The sequence below is a fragment of the Channa argus genome, chromosome 13, assembly GCF_033026475.1.
Source record: "Channa argus isolate prfri chromosome 13, Channa argus male v1.0, whole genome shotgun sequence".
Lineage (NCBI taxonomy): Eukaryota > Metazoa > Chordata > Actinopteri > Anabantiformes > Channidae > Channa > Channa argus.
Genome location: NC_090209.1, coordinates 22,100,746 through 22,117,382, shown reverse-complemented (window position 1 = coordinate 22,117,382; position 16,637 = coordinate 22,100,746). Strand labels below are relative to the sequence as shown.

At 38.8% G+C, this 16,637-nt stretch overlaps 1 protein-coding gene across 4 annotated transcripts in view; it reads left to right on the top strand.

Annotated features, from left to right (window-relative positions):
* The window catches only part of LOC137139517 (copine-9-like), a 76,593-nt gene that overhangs the window by 47,312 nt on the left and 12,644 nt on the right, over nt 1-16,637 (top strand). For all 4 annotated transcript variants that reach the window (XM_067526862.1, XM_067526861.1, XM_067526863.1 and 1 more), the window contains 10 exons: nt 2,992-3,055; nt 4,111-4,214; nt 6,466-6,570; nt 8,536-8,577; nt 8,864-8,939; nt 11,118-11,171; nt 11,449-11,510; nt 11,986-12,032; nt 14,377-14,558; nt 15,486-15,613. In XM_067526862.1, coding sequence (XP_067382963.1) covers nt 2,992-3,055; nt 4,111-4,214; nt 6,466-6,570; nt 8,536-8,577; nt 8,864-8,939; nt 11,118-11,171; nt 11,449-11,510; nt 11,986-12,032; nt 14,377-14,558; nt 15,486-15,613 — 864 coding nt within the window. The remainder of the gene's footprint in view (nt 1-2,991; nt 3,056-4,110; nt 4,215-6,465; nt 6,571-8,535; nt 8,578-8,863; nt 8,940-11,117; nt 11,172-11,448; nt 11,511-11,985; nt 12,033-14,376; nt 14,559-15,485; nt 15,614-16,637) is intronic.

Sequence of the window (16,637 nt, the reverse complement as noted above, 5' to 3'; positions counted from 1 at the left end):
CCCCGGCTAGGTGCATCCTCCGGCATGTTGACAGTCCGACTATAGATTGCTTGGAAGTGTGTAGTGATGCAGCAGTATCCAACATTTGAACACAAGTAATCTGACGGACACTTTGGAGACACGTGCATGTGGACAAGTGTGAACGTGAATTAACTGGTTTTAGAATGTATTTGGAAAAAAAAATTGAATCTGTCATTTAAAAAAGTATTCAGACATTTGTCAGGTTCATCATGTTTCCTTTAATTTTCTTTAGGTGCAGTACACAAACGCAGTACCAAAGTAAATGTGCAAGTACTTATCTGAAAAATACCTCACTAAGAGTTGGGTTAACCTTCAAATTCCTTACTTAAGTTAAAGTTCTGTTAAAGCATGTCGGCTACATTTGTAGTAATTAGTAGAACTACTATTCAGTCAGAATAGTCTGACTATACAGTCAGAAGATATAGTCATTATATTAGCATGTTGGTTAATATAAAGAGACTGAAAGGTTACAAATGCACTACTCACAAAATGTTAGATTGGGTGAAATTAATGGAAAAAACAGTTCATGCTACAGTGATATTATTTTGTGAAATTAGGGCATTTAAATAGACGCATGCAATGGTCATTTCTTCATCTCAAACAAAAGCTCACAACAAAAATGTCAATGTCTAAATAACTACAGTCAGTTGTTAGGTGTCGTCCTGGTCTCATGATGTCAAAATGTGAACAGCACGAAGGAGGTGATCACAGCATGATGCATGGATCATGCTGTGATCACCTCGTTATGCAATAACTAGTTGGTCATGTGCAAGTTTTGAGAAGGTCAAATTAAGTTCACCTGTAAAGGTTATAGTGAGTTTAAGGTGCATTCTGGAATTTCCGCCGAAAGTCGAATATCCCTAACTTTTTGTGCGTAGTGTGTACATACAGTGTATTACAGTGAATGTGGAGCCTTGTTGATGTAGCACACAACAAAAAAAAAAAAAAAAATCACCATAGAGTCTGACAACTGGAACAGTCACAGTGCGGCAAATATATTTTTGCTAATCATTATCACTGAATCATGTACAGAAAGTTCTATATCATGTTCCAGAAGCAGTTAATTTAAGAAAAGTATTTATAACTCTCTTAAAGCATCTCCATCCTGGCTAGTTCCCTCTAGTTCCAACTCTGATGTGTTTTCGGATGCAGTTCTGAAGTTACTTGTTTCACTCCTCTAATGTGAATTATTGGCATATCAGGTTTAATTCAGATGTGTTACACGCCTATATCATTCACCTCCATCAAGCTTCTTTTTACATCATCACTTGTCATTTCTAGCTTTTTTCCCTCTCATCTCTCTTCTTCTCCTCCAATATATTTGAACCACCTTGTGATCCAGGGAAGTATAATGACACAGCAGTCAAGCTTGGCCCTTTTGTGCCCTGACAATCACAATGTTGCCTCTCATTTTCTTCCTCTCCTTCCCCATCTGCTCCTCTTTTCATTTCTTTCAGTGTCCCCTATAGATATTCACACAATTTCTTTGCTCAATTTCTCCCTCTCTCTTGTGACATTTCGGTAAATTCGTCTTTCAGTCAGTCCCATCTCAGGACCTCATGTTTAAATGGGAGAACAATAAAAGATGGTGGGGGCTCACAAGCTGTAACCTTGAATACATGGTACAAAAGACTGGGTGTGTAATGGAAGCTGTGCATGCGTAAAGGAGACTAACTTGCTAGTAGTTTGTTTCCTTGCAATTATGAAATATCTACACCAGACTTTGCTCGCACAAAATATTGATATATGTAGTTATGTAGTTATGTTAAGCCCATTAAGTTATTTTATAACCTCAAATATTTTCATCTGTCACTTTCCACCTTTGCAGTGTCAACTAACTGATCATTGCCTGAGGTTAAAAGAGCTGAAAAGATCGTGAGGCTGTGCAGAAAATGGTGCTTTTAAACCACCAAATTGATCATAGACATTGTTATGCTGTCACAAACGCCCATTTTAAGTTTACTAAATAAAGCTGGAGTTGAGTTGACACACCTTCTCCGGATTTTTGTTAGTTGCTGTTTTCACTACCAGAATAATGGGCCAGTAGGTAACTGCACCACTTACTTGTAGGCTCATTAGTTATTTATTATGTGATATGCTCACGGAAAGCTCATTGGCTGGTTTAATATACAAAAACATCAACTTCAACAGGACCCTCTCTTTCCGATGGACTGGGAATTGTGGTTAGGTGAAGCCTGTGGCATGTTGTAGATCTGACTTTAGATTCTTCCTTAGCAGAAGTGACACAGTAGTAACTGAATCTGAACACAATTGGTCTGCTGACCATAATATTTTTAATACAACTTTATAAACTAATTTAATAGTTTATATTAGTACAATGTGGCAGTTTCAGTTCCAAAAAACACCTCCCAACTTCATTAGCAGCTTAAACGAATCAATATTTATATCAAACAAAATAAGATAATAAAAAATAAGCAGATTTTCTAAAGAAAATGCCATTTAACCTACATTGAGGCCTAGGGATGACATTTTGCCAGTAATCTGAACTTATTTTGACCAATTATAGAAATATTTGCACCTTCTGTGAAAAGATTCAGTATCTTAAAATTCAGAAAGAACTGTAATTTTAAAAACATGCCCCAGTACATGTTAGAATAAAAATAAAAAAAATCTCCACGTATAAAAAAAAGAAGCAGCTACAGTTACACGTGTCCTCGTTTATGATGAAAAGATAATAAATGCTTAAAATAAAATGCACCCTACTTTATTCAAAAGGAACCCAGCTTCAGATATTCTTTGCCCGTTAGAAAGTCAGTGCGGGACTGTGTCTTCTTTTTCTCCTACTGTAAATATGAACAACAGCTGCATGCTGGGCTGTTACCTTTCACAGTAACAGCTTACGGCCACTGATGGCATCTGCTTGCCGACTGTATTATTCATGCCATGCTACAATTACCGTCTCTCTCAGTCTTTCCCTCTCTCTCTCACTCTCTCCCCATTTGCTCACAGTGGGATTCCAGGGAAAAAGTGTGGCGTCATTATCTTAACTGCAGAGGAGCTCAGTAACTGCAGGGTCAGTACACACACACACTCACACACACACACACACACACGCAAGCTTACATGGACACAAACTAATGACTGCTACATCATCATACTGCATTTTTATTTGTCTTGATGGTAGCGATGGGGCAATCTTTCAAAGATCAACAAGCAACACACACAGTCTGCAAATGAATTAATCGGGACCCCAGGTCTCAACTTTATTTGTTCACTTTTTAGTGCTGATAAACAAGTAAAGCTGTGTTATCCAGAAATTAACTGTCAAGATGGTTTCCTGCTATGAACTATGAGCAATGAAGTGATTTTCTCTTTCAATTTTGCCATTTCCCTGACACAATAATATATTAATACCAACCAGGCAGTCACATACTAACTGAGTTTTCTTCTGTGTGTGTGTGTGTGTGTGTGTGTCTGATTGCTCCAGAGACCATTATGTGAACAGGTTTATCTTGGTTGTGTTTACCATCATTACTCTGGGAGGTTTTGCTCCTGACAAGATCCAAATGCTCTTCAGAAATTTTGATAAGTGTGTGTGTGCATGTGTGTGTTAGTGTGTTGACAACCCCTATCTGTCAGTGACAAGCTTTTCCCAAGGTTTCCCACGAGGCCTTGCTTCTTGAGGCAAAAGCCTCGTTATCTATCTCTACGTATGTACTGTACAGTCTATCTATCTATCTAATCTGCACGGTGGCAGCAATGCCACAGCTCCTCATTAACTGCTGTAACCACCCATACATATGTATGAAGCCATGCCCCCTTCCTCTCTGACTATATTACACACATCCCATAATAAAATCAGTTTCGCCCACTAATAGAGTGAATTATTGAAACGAAACGCCGGATTGCAATCACACCAATGTAGGCACTGGTTATTAAGGCCTTCTGACTGCTCGTGTTGAGGAGTACGATCCACATTTGCATCCCCATCATTATGCATGCATTTTTACTCTGCATTTAGAGACATTCACAGATCCGCGTGTGATGTGCCTGTGTCTCGCTAAGAAATGGGTTGCATCAGAATAATTGTGTTCGTGTCCAGCTAAAGCCCCTCGTCTTTTCTCTCAGGATATTGCTACCATGCAGTTGTGTGCCAACAAGCTGGATAAGAAAGACTTTTTTGGCAAGTCGGACCCCTTCCTGGTCTTCTACCGGAGTAACGAGGATGGAACGTGAGCATTCTGGGTGGACTCAAAAGTTCATCTATAAGACTAAAACTTTTTGCCAACCACTGCTACACCTTAGGCAATCTGCAGCAATGTGTCACACTTTTATGGGCTGCTGCCAGGGAAGGAAACACATTTAACATTTGAATACGAGGACCTAACGTGCACTAAACAGATAGGATTTGATCAGAGACTTACTTAAACCATATTATCTAATATTGAAGACTGAAGTTGGGAACTGTCTCTTAAGTGCTTCCTTCAAAATGGAAAGGAGCTTTTTGAATATTTGTCACAAACACTTTAGACCTTAGAGTTACACGTTTTCATTATTCTTTAACCAGCTTTTATTTTAATTCAGGTTAAATACAGGCTGACTTTAGATACAGGCTTAATTCAGGCTTTTTAAATCTGGGGATTATAGTATTATGTTCTGTAACTTGGCAGATAAACGCATACATACAACAGAACAATTTCTGTCAACTGCCAATGATGCAGATTTTCTCAGTTGCTTTAGTCCATTGGTTAAATCATCCTTAACATTTGTAAAACATAAGTTAATTTCAGAAAACACAAGAGCCCTCATCATTTACTTAAAATTGTTTATCTCGTGAAATACATTTTTATGATAGTGAACACTACAAAGTTTCAAATTAGGGTATGTGGAAGACTGTTTCCAGGAGACAGTTCGTACCCTGCAATCTGATTTGTTTGATTACTGTGATCCCCTGTTTCATGCTCAGGCACAGATTGCTGCTGGTGAATTATCAGATTATGACAATGTGCAAGACAAATTGCAATCATCAGTTTTGCATTTATTGGGTTCATGAATAAACTGATGCCTACATGTTTTTAGAAGTAATATTGTATATTGAGCAACATTGGCTGCACCACATATTGAAGCAAAGCATTTGCAATTTGATCACCAGAACGCTATAATGTGCACACGTGACTGTGAAGTGGAGGCTGAACAAGTAGTTTTGAGAATTTAATTTCTTGTCTGAGAAATGTACTAAAGCAAATGAGAAAGACTAATCTGACAGGGAAATTAAGGAAGCTGAGAGTACAGAGGCCCATTTTTACAGAATTAGCTGCTGAGCTAATTAGTTATTTCAGATAATATTCTCTTATAGTTTTATTTTATATGCATGTACCATTGAGGAGCATGAATTGCAGTAGAAATTCTATTCTATTCTAAATTCTATTGGATCTATTTCCATTAATACAAATTTTGAGATTTGAATACAGAAATACATAGAAACACATAGATGTACACAAAATTCTGTGTGTACATTAATTAATACAAACTTCTACCATACTTTACGTATGAATAGATTATATTCTTTTCTTTTAGGGAAAAAAAACAACAAAAAGTACTATACGCCACCTTTAAAGAAGTTTAGAAATCCTGGAATGATCATTGTAAGTTATACGTCCCAGTTTCTGAAAAACAGGACACCAGAAAGTATTGCACAGTTGATTGTGTTGTAGTTTTACCTATGTATGAATAATTCGTACCAAAACTGTAAAAACACAGTGAACGTTTTTTGTTTTTGTTTCATTTTATTCAGTCTTTGTTTCATCCGACCGCAGAATCTCTTTCCATATACTGTCAGAGTCCTTTAAATGCTGTTTGGCTGACACGAGCAGGCGGTGATATCCCTTTCCAGGAGGTTCTAAACCTTTTCCTGCTCGTTGTGATTGAGGCCACTCTGCTGTTGGGAAGACTCGCAGCTTCAGAAATAGTTCTATACCCTCGTCCTGATCCATGCCTCACCACTAAATCGATCACGGAGGTCATGGAGGTTACGTTGTTATTACTGGTTGTTGTTCTTGTGCTGCATATTAATAAAAAATGCAATTGTATAAATTTAAACGAACAAAATAAGTCAAAGAAAGTGTATATCCATTCACATAAAAGTGAATGGTTTCATCTGGTTAAAGTTTGTTTCCTAAATCAACTTTGTAAGTTTTTTTTTTCTATCAAACAAATTGAAGCTTATCCCAGTCATTAAAATGATCACTTCTTGCCAATGCTTTGCCTTGGAGGGATGTTTATAGCAATAAACCTCCATCTGCAATTGTGTTGTGTTCCTCTAGATATAATTAAGCACATATAAAAAGACACAACAACCATCAAAACAGCCGTGTGTAGCATTGAAGAGGAAACTGCTGAGAATTGATGTGGAATTAGCATTAATGTGAGTCATATGAATATGCCATCCCTTCAGTGGCCTTATGTTTGTTATTTTCCTGGCAGGTTTACCATCTGCCATAAGACAGAGGTGGTTAAGAACACACTGAACCCAGTATGGCAGTCCTTCACCATCCCTGTTAGGGCTCTCTGCAATGGGGACTACGACAGGTAAGCACAAATCTCCTAAGTATTCAAATGAAGAGTGAATAAAATGTCTCCCTCAGGTATTTAATTACCCCTTTAGACACTGAAGGAAGCTGGAGGTGAAACATTAGAATAGAAACAGCAGAGATGTTGGATTTTTATGGCTGCTCGCTTAAGCAACACAAGCACACTTCACTTTAGGCACAGGCCGGCTCTTGTGTGGATGTGACATCATCTGTTGCTGGGGCGGTCAGAATAATGCCAGCAGTCGGTCTTGGTGTCCCAGGGACCAGCACTGGTGTTATTGAGACTGAATCAGTTTTCACACAGCACCGTGCAGTAGGTTTAGAGTTAGGTTGGAGTGGCGGGTGGCTGTGACAGCTGTGAGGCGCACACGCACTGTACAGTACTGCATGAAAATGTGCGTACAGCGCCACACTTGCAGTAATAGGAAATCATCTTAGGCTTTTATGTATTATCATCCTTTTATTCGTATCTGAATGTTGAAAAGACTCTTTTTCACGTTTCAGACAGCTTATCTAAAAGAGTCGTTTTCCATTTAGACATTTTGAAACATAGAAAAAAAGGCTTATTTGCTTTCTTACATAGAGTTAGATAATCTGATTAATACACCTCTCATGTCTGTCTGATAAATATGAAGCAGCCAGGACTAAGCTAAACTAACAGTCCCCCAGCTGCGTATTGGTGTCACTCTTCTCATCTGAATCTTGATAACAAAAATACATATTTCATTAGATGTCAGTCTATTCCTTTAAAGAATAAGGGTACAATTATTCTTTATATTTTTTCATTTCCAACAAATGCCATGAAAATCTACCATCAGAAGCAACGGTATCCTTGTCTCGATGCAAATCTTTTTATTTTTGTATTTTTCTGCCATTAGCCTCAAATCATCGTTAAAAATAGGTCACAAACACAGTATATAGTATTACAACTATTTTTAAGAAAATTACCATTTATAGCCACATCACTTATTTTAGCACAAGGTAAATTATATTTGTTTATGATAATGAATAGGAGCAGATATTAGCGTTTATGTGGAATGACCTGAGGCAAAGCTAAGTCTGCTAATAGTGAGAAATTATATGAAAATAAGAAGTGGAGTTCCTGTTAAAAGGCAACTTCAATTTTCAACTCTGTGGGTTTAGTTTAGGGTGAACATGTACATGAATGGTTTTAAATAGTTTTTCATCATTCGGGGGTTTAGATGATGTCACCTGGAGGGGCTCTGGAAAACCAGGTTGCCCATGATTACAAACTCCATAGTCTGAACTGAATGTTTTTCCAAGTGATGTCATCTGGAGGCATTTTTCAGCCAGAAGTAAAGAGATACTTTAATGTAGGGAAGTTTTATGACGTTCAGTTACATGTATTATCTAAACTAGGACCAAAACAAGCAGATTAAAAGTTCCATAGTGTGTTCTGAGATCCGACAGGGTCACTGAGTTTAAAATGAAATTAAAAAGTTTAAAATTCTCTTTGTTTTCTATCTGAACACACATATACAGTGAAGAGAGCAAATTTCTAGTAATGAAATTTGAAATTAGAAAACAGAAGCTATCAAAATACTGGCACTAATATGCAGCAGAGTTGTCAAAAGCCAGCAAGTGTCACTGTATAAATTTAGCATAAAGTCATAACTGCACCTCATGTAGCTATTTTTTTTTTTTTTTTTTCATTTTGTCACCTGAATGTGAAATTGATGATGTTAACTGGCTGGAAATCAGTCTGAACAAAGACAGGGACTGTAATTCAAAAAAATATCCTGCAGCTGCTTTGCCCATAATTCTCTTCAGTGTGACTATAATGAATCTGTGAATGTGCACATGTTCTGTTCCCGGTGTGATGGGCTAAAAGCTTTTTTTAATGTGGTTTTATTAAACAGATATTTGGATTCTCATTTTATATGAAAAGAGATGATCTGGTAAACAGCCGATCTTCAGAAAAGATATTCTCTTTCTGTTCCAGGACTGTGAAGGTAGACGTCTACGACTGGGATCGAGATGGAAGGTAAACGCATCTGTGGATAACGTTTCACTACATCCTCTTGATTCACATTGATGTCTCTCAAATGCCTGAAGGAAATGAAATGCTTTGTGTTTACTCTGTGGGTGAAAATGTGAAGAGTTTGGCAAACTGATTATGCAGCTAAGTAAAGCGATGGTGCAGATCGACTGGGAGACTGACAAGAACAAAGATGGAATTGTGAATAGAGACAAAGACATGACAGTTTGGCTCAGATGATGAAATATGTGTTCATACTTTGCTTGTCTGTGTGGGTGTTGTTTGTCTACAGCCATGACTTTATTGGCGAGTTCACCACCAGCTACAGAGAGCTGTCTCGGGGGCAGAACCAGTTCAATGTCTATGAGGTAGGACGCAACGTCATGGGGCTGATTTGTTGTTTCTCATCACGCTCTTCACGTGAAGTCCTCTGAGCGCTGAGCTGTAATTCCTTCCACTCCCACCAAATGTTTGCTTTCTGTAGTGGATGGTACAGATTTACACTTACTTATAGATAAACCAGACAAAACTTTTAAATCCAAACTGACAACGACATCTAAATGTGCCCCTTTAAAGTTGACCTGAAATTAGAATTCTCACTGTCTGCGTAACAAACAGCAACTACAAATAAAACATGTTTGTGTGGCAGCGACATCATTAAGCAGCCTGTTATTGATTTCAGCCATATGTTGCTTTACAACATTCAGCATTTGAGAGAGAACTATTACATTTGCATTCTAGACTTTCACACTAAAATTTCTACTCGTGGGTCATTGCAACTTGGACCAAATTAGCAGACAAGAAGCAAAAGAACACACTAATTAAAAAAAAAATATATATATATATATATATATATATATATATATGCGAAACATACTGTATGTGCAAGTTGAAAAGCTTATTAAGGTATGAAATGCATAATGTCCGCTTGTAATTTTATTCTCAAGCTAATGTGACCAGAAGGGAGCACATGCAACCACAAGGAGGCACAAGCCAATGTCTTCTTGTGCAAGGAGGAAGGCGTGTTCGTAGGCAGAGAGACACGACAGTAGAACTGACAGTAGGGACTTTGAATGTTGGTTTGGACATGTTCAGAGGAGAGACTGTGCATAAGACCAATAACGAGATTTTGGGATGTAGTGAGAGAGGACATGAAGTTAGTTGGTGTGAGAGAAGAGGATGCAGAGGACAGGGTTAGATGGAGGGACAAGATTCGCTGTGGTGACCCCTGAAAGGGAACAGACGAAAGGAAAAGAAGAAGATTTTTATTCTGAAGCTCTACTGGAATAGTTTTAGACAACTAACATTTCCAGAAATCGCTTATTGGAACGAAGGGACCTTTATGCAGTTGTTTTACAGTTCTGTTTGAAAATCTTTGTTTCACCTCCTGTTTCTTTGAAGAATGACTTGTGGGCCTGCGTTGACTCTAGGCCCAAGGCTACACAAGTGGCCTACTTCATTGTGAGCACATATGAGTGTGCAATGTTGAAGGAGATGGTCTGGACTATCTCTGAACTGCTTGAGGCAGATGGTCCCAGTGGACCAATAACAGCTGTTGTATATCTGGGGAGGTGCATATCAGAGAGGGGGTGGGGTGTAAGGGTCCACAGCTTCGCAGAACCTCCACAAGACCTAAGATGTTGATTCAATACACAAGTGTAAATCATGCTTGAGGCCCTTCTTCATCCCAAGTCCACTGTGTTCTTATTGGCCAGCTTCTGGAAGCCTGGTGGTGGTTGGCTGAGCGAAACAGTGAGCCACTGATGTAGTTTGAGAGCGAGTGTGTGGGACTGTAAGTGGGAAAGTTGTTTGGTTGGTGTTATGCTCCTCCACTAACTAAACATGTTAGGTAGGTTTGGTTCAAACCCCAAATTTTCGTCTTAAATTTCTTATTTTGCCTCGTGACTGGTTAAAGTTTGACACTGTATGTGAACTCTGCCTCCCTGACCCCTTCATTTACCACAGCCTCTTCCATACAAACAAATCTCCAAATGCTTGCTGCTTCACGTCACCGCACAGTAACACATCTATGCTGGTTGTTTTTCAGTTGCTTTCTAATTGTACAAATGAACCAGAGAGTGGTATTTTAAAGGAGAGTCTCTAATTTAAAAAATTAACTGTCCAAGCAAAATGAAGAACTTTTGAACTTCAGGTAAAATACATTTAAAAAGCCATTAAACTCCACTGCCCACAACTTAATAACAGCTCAACTGACCAAATACACAAACCAATTCATAATACAACTGTAGCACAATGAATGAAGAAATCATAAAAGTCAAGCATCTTTCCCGAGAGAGAAGATAGAGTTAACAAAACCACATTTGTAATGATGACGGGATCGTTTAATCCCTTTACCTACCACTGTTGATTTTTGTCTTCTCTACGCTCTATATACACACAGTTGAACATAATATTGGTTATAATTCATGGACTACCAGATAATGTGCTGAATTATTCATGTTCATTATTAAACATCATTCCAGGCTATGAAGTGGTTTTACAAGCACCATCTAGATCACTGACTCGCTTTTCTCCATCACCGGCAGGTTTTAAATCCCAAGAAGAAAGGCAAAAAGAAGAAATACATCAATTCTGGAACTGTGAGTCCACCCACCTCTCCCATATCTGCCTGTCATTCAATATGAATTTGTATTTTTTATTTATTTTTTTTCCTCAAATATATTTTCATTAGTATCATCACCTCTTACATCTGCTTCTCTCTCACGGATTTTTTCACTGTCTGGCCACCTGTTTGTGGTTTTGCCTTCCTGTCCACCTGGCCCTGGTCCCTTCTTCTCCCTCCTCTGTTTGTCATTCTCTCTGTGTGTGCGACGGCATGCGTGGGTGTGTGTATCTGTCGGCTTGTGTGTTCACCAGGTAACTCTGCTGTCCTTCAAAGTGGAGTCTGAGTATACCTTTGTGGATTTCATCCGAGGGGGGTGAGTGGAATAATAATTAAGGTCGTCTCACAGTGAGTGTCAGTAGCCTCCATTTAGATTGTGTGTGTGTGTGTGTGTGTGTGTGGACTCATCTAAAGATTCTGGATTAGATTTCCCAAACACATTTTTTTTTTTTTTTGTGAGCATCCTACTGAATTCATATTGCCTTTAAAGATGCAGGGATGTTTGCATTGGCATGGACAATTTGTAAATACCTAATTCATTCACTTCATTCACTTTTAATTACTGGTTCCATGTGTTTTAACTAATTAGACCTTCAAGATGGTGGAGGGAATATTGTTCCACCATACCAATTAGCCAGTGAACCAGTAAGCTGATTGTATTGCAGTTCATTGTTTGGGTGTGTGTGTGTGTGTGTGTGTTAGTTAAACAATATTCATGAAGAAGCACAAGTGTGATGCTCTTTTTTGTTTATCTGCTTTCCCCTCTTTGATTCCCACCCTATTTGCAACAGAACCCAACTGAACTTCACCGTTGCTATAGATTTCACAGCATCCAATGGTAAGTCACTGTCTGATATATTTGAAACGTGTAACTTTTGGGGGCGACTGTGCCGCATGAAGGCAGAGCGGTTGTCCACCAATCTCACAGTTGTTGGTTCAATCCCCGACTTCTCCAGTCACATGTCGAAGTGTCCTTGAGCAAGACACTGAACCCCAACTTAGTTGCTCCCGGTGAGCGTTGGCCAGAAAAAATAACCAATTCGGTGTATGAGTATGTGTGTGTGTGAGATTGTGAGTGCGAATGGGTGAATAAGAAGCAGTGTAAAGTGCTTTGAGTGCCAATAGGTAGAAAAGCATGAAACTCCCATCGACCCAGGCCTTTCAATATAACATATGACCACCTTGTATGATATGTGACCAGTGATAAAGTAATAGTTAAACATTCTGGAAAATATGCAAAATGCCAGGGGCTGTGCCTGGTGAGTTTTTAGTCAGTCTAAACTAAAATATCTATCAGAGGGATTCGTGTGACTGCTAATCCACCAGTGCATGCAAGTTTCACAACGAGCTCTAATACAGTAACACTGACGCTCTTATTTTTTCCTCTAGTGCCACTGTCATGTCAAAACTCCAATTTATTCAATACTAACTTGTCTTTTAAAAAAATGAATTGCTTATTTTTAACAATTTTGGTCTGTCTTTATTTTCGATCCCGGCCTTTTTGTGCATGATCGCTCACATATTTAATAAAATAATCATAAGACTTTAGATTACAGCCTGTGATGTACAGGGTAAGCACAGCAAACATACTATGTATTTATTGATATTATTAGAGGGGAAGAGGCTCCACTTTAAATTACAGCCCACAATTGTTGTACTTACAGTGTAACTAGTGTGTAACTACAGATAACAATCAATATCAATAAGTTGTTAAAAAATACTGAAGCTCAACGGATTTAAATTGGTTTCCCATGCAATAAAAATGAAAGCATGATTGCTTTGTTACCCGTTTTTATACACTAGGTACAACAAATGAGGGCTGTAATTTAAAGTGGGCCCTCTTACCCTCTTCTTTAATGTAGTTACACAGTAGTTACACCGTAAGAATCCACACCTATCATGTAATATTTAATAAGTACCCTTTAACTACAAAATACTTAAATTGTAGTTATTTTTCTTATTCTCACCTTGGTACCCTGTTATTCCCCAAAGGTTGCGTATTGTTATCAAGTAATAACAAATATGTATCCATAGGTACAGTGGAGGTACACTGTTGTTACTAATAAGTACACAGTAAGTTCGCTGTATTTACCCTGTAAGTTGCAGGCTGCAATCTAAAGTGTTACCAAAGAATATAATATAATATTCACAGGAACATTAGAAAAACGACACACCACAAGGTAAATGAATGGGCCCACTTCATTAGAAGGTTTCAAAAAATGTAAGTACAAATTAGTTAATTTTAACAAAAACCTACAAAAATCATATCTTAGTACAGTGGCACAAAATTTTGCAACTGGATTAAACAGTATTTTCAAGATTAAAGTCAATGAATTAGGAAAATCACGAGGAGCTATTATCGTTCCAAAAAGGAGCAACTTGTTTGCAATATAGTGTGCGGTGGTTCTTTACAACCCTCTTAGTCTGGTGCCCAAGTACAACTGTCTCACAACTGCAGTTGCCTCTGTCTTTTTTGTTTTAACCACTGCAGATGTGAAAGCGTTTACTTCGTGCCCGAGAGGCACTTACCCCATGTGATGGTTGGGACATGGGGGTCTTGAATAGATTGTTACAGTTAGGTGTTTGTTACGTTGTGTATAGTGCAGCCAACCGGTAAATGTGTGTGTGATTGGATTAGGAGAAATACGTTGTTGCCAGGTGTCTATCGTGGCTAATTAGATCATCTGCCTCCTTTCATCGTCTTAAAGCAGGACACTGGTTTCATAATGGTGGAGAAAATCCAAGCCTTTATATGCGCAATAATTTTACTGCCTGAAATATGAGGCCAGTTTCTGAGCCTGTACTGTGATTGCTTAAACTCATAACTGCAGTAATATTCATGTTTATTTGATTCCTAAATGTTTTCAGCAGTAATACGCATCCTTTTTTTCCTTTCCTGCAATTATCAAATTACTGTTAAAAGCGCAGCTCTTGATTTAGCTCATCAAATCTACCTCTAAAAATAAAATTAAAATGCAAATGCCACGTGTCACTTTTGGGGATCCTGTCAGAAAGATGGAGTGTGTGGTATTTTCTTGGCATCAGTCATCTCCTGCTTTGCACTGGTGATATATTGTTTCTATTACTTCACAGGTGAAAAAGAAAGGGAGAGTGACATACTCACTATAATTCACTTCTCTGTGTGTGTGTGTTCTGTGTGTGCGCGCGCATCTTCTTTTAAGGAAACCCATCCCAGCCGACCTCCCTCCACTACATGAGTCCTTACCAAATGAATGCATATGCCATGGCCCTGAAAGCAGTGGGTGAAATTATCCAGGACTACGACAGCGACAAGCTCTTTCCTGCTTATGGTTTTGGAGCTAAGCTGCCCCCCGATGGCAAGATCTCCCACGCCTTCCCACTGGTAAGACACGAACACGGGCGAATTCAACGCACCCATAGCAGGTTTGGTTTAAACAGCAAATTGTTTGGCACCTTTTTTGGATGTTATGAAGCTATTCGGTGGCTCCCCATCAGCCTATCTTAATAGATCCCTGCTCTACTTACCAAAAACTACAGCAGGTCTTTATCATGCACTACTATGAGCCTGACATGGTTATAATGTTAAATGTGGCATTGTAACAATGCATAAAATTACATTTATCAGCCACAAGAATCACAAGTTAAGGTTTAGGCACATAGTTAGGTTATTGTTAGGGAAATGGTGGCGATTTCGAGATGAAATAAACAAAACATTATTGACTAAAGTCAGAACACTGACTGGACTGTAGGTTTATAACAGGTGTCTTTATTTTTTCCTAAGTGTTGTGTTTCATTACCCACCCATCCACCCTGACCACCTCCCTAGGCAAACTCCCTGTAAGTTATTTTACTTGCTTCTGTCATATTTACTACGCCCAGTACATGTTGGCAAATTACCAGACGTATAAACGTGGCCCATTGTTGGGTAGTAAGTGGCTATGGAACCACACAAGCATGATAATGACGGATAACTGAAGTTTCTACTTGTATTCTACTTCATTTAAAGAATTACCGACAAATGTTATGACAGAGATAAATAGTGAAGGTGTCTGGTGGAGTCTTTGCAAAAGGCTTTTTTTAGTTATTACTTGTCATCAGGGTCATGTTTGTATTTTGTTTATGTGTTGTATAATCTTGTCATTTTTCAAGTGCCTTCATCATTTCAAGTGTTAATTGAGATAATTTACAATTAACAAATCTTGGTGTCGTATGACCAATGAACAGAGAATAATGAATCCGTTTACTGAAGTGTTTGAATACTGGATGTATGAATGTAAACAGTGCACTTCTGCTTTGCTGTCTGTTGCAGAGCGGTGACAATGATAATCCAAACTGTGTGGGAATAGAGGGGGTTCTTGAAGCTTATTTCCAGAGCCTGAGGACGGTGCAGCTATATGGACCCACCAATTTTGCACCTGTTATCAACAAAGTGGCAAAGTAAGTTTTTTTTTTTATAAATGCACCTTTAAGATTAAGGGTACATTTCCATGAATAGGGTTTTGTTTTCTTTTAACCAAAAGGGCACTTCTGTCTATTTTTTTTTTCTTTTGTAATTATAGACATGGATCAAAGCTTGGGGAAACATGACTCATAAGAACCTTTTTGCATTCACATTTACATTTAGTCATTTGGCAGATGCTTTAATCCAAAGCGACTTACTTTGAACCTGATGCAAGCAGCTACAGGAAGCCAGTGCAGAGATCTGAAGAGCTGATGATTGGCTGATCAAAAGTGAGACGTGCTGCTGCATTCTGGATCATCTGGAGGGGTTTGATTGTGCACAGTACTAGCACCATCAGCAGGGCTTTGTAGAAATCGAGATGAGATACAACCAGTGCCTGTCCAATGAGTTGGGGTGCACACGGGGATAGTTAGGATTTGATCATTGACGCTGTAGAGGGCAAACCTGCATCCCCTTGAGTCAGAGGCGACGTGGTTGTCAATGACCTGAAGATTTCTGGCACACTTAGACTTTTTGTCCAGATTTTTGTTTCTCCAGAGAACAATTTTTAATCATAGAACAATGCCAGTAGATGGCACATCAACATATCCAATAGAGATTACACCATCCCATCAACTTATTATCTGTTTGTTTCTTCCATACATTGTATCATCAGAAAATACATTTTGAGCAGACATGCTCGAATTTTGGTGGCAGGGGCAGCACGGAGGTTGCTAGAAGGTTACGGGTTCACGTCCCCAAACGACCAGGGCCTTTCTGTGTGGAGTTTGCATGTTCTCTCCATGCTTGCGTGGGTATCCTCAGGGTACGTCGGTGTCCTCCAGCAGTCTAAAGACATGCATGTTACGTTGATTGGTGAGTCCAAGTTGGCCGTAGGTATGAATGTGAGTGTGAATGGTCTGTCTGTCTGTGTGTGTCTCTCTGTTTTGGCCCTGAGACAGACTGGCGACCTGTCCAGGGTGTACCCATCCCCTGCAACCCTAGACAGGATAAATTGTT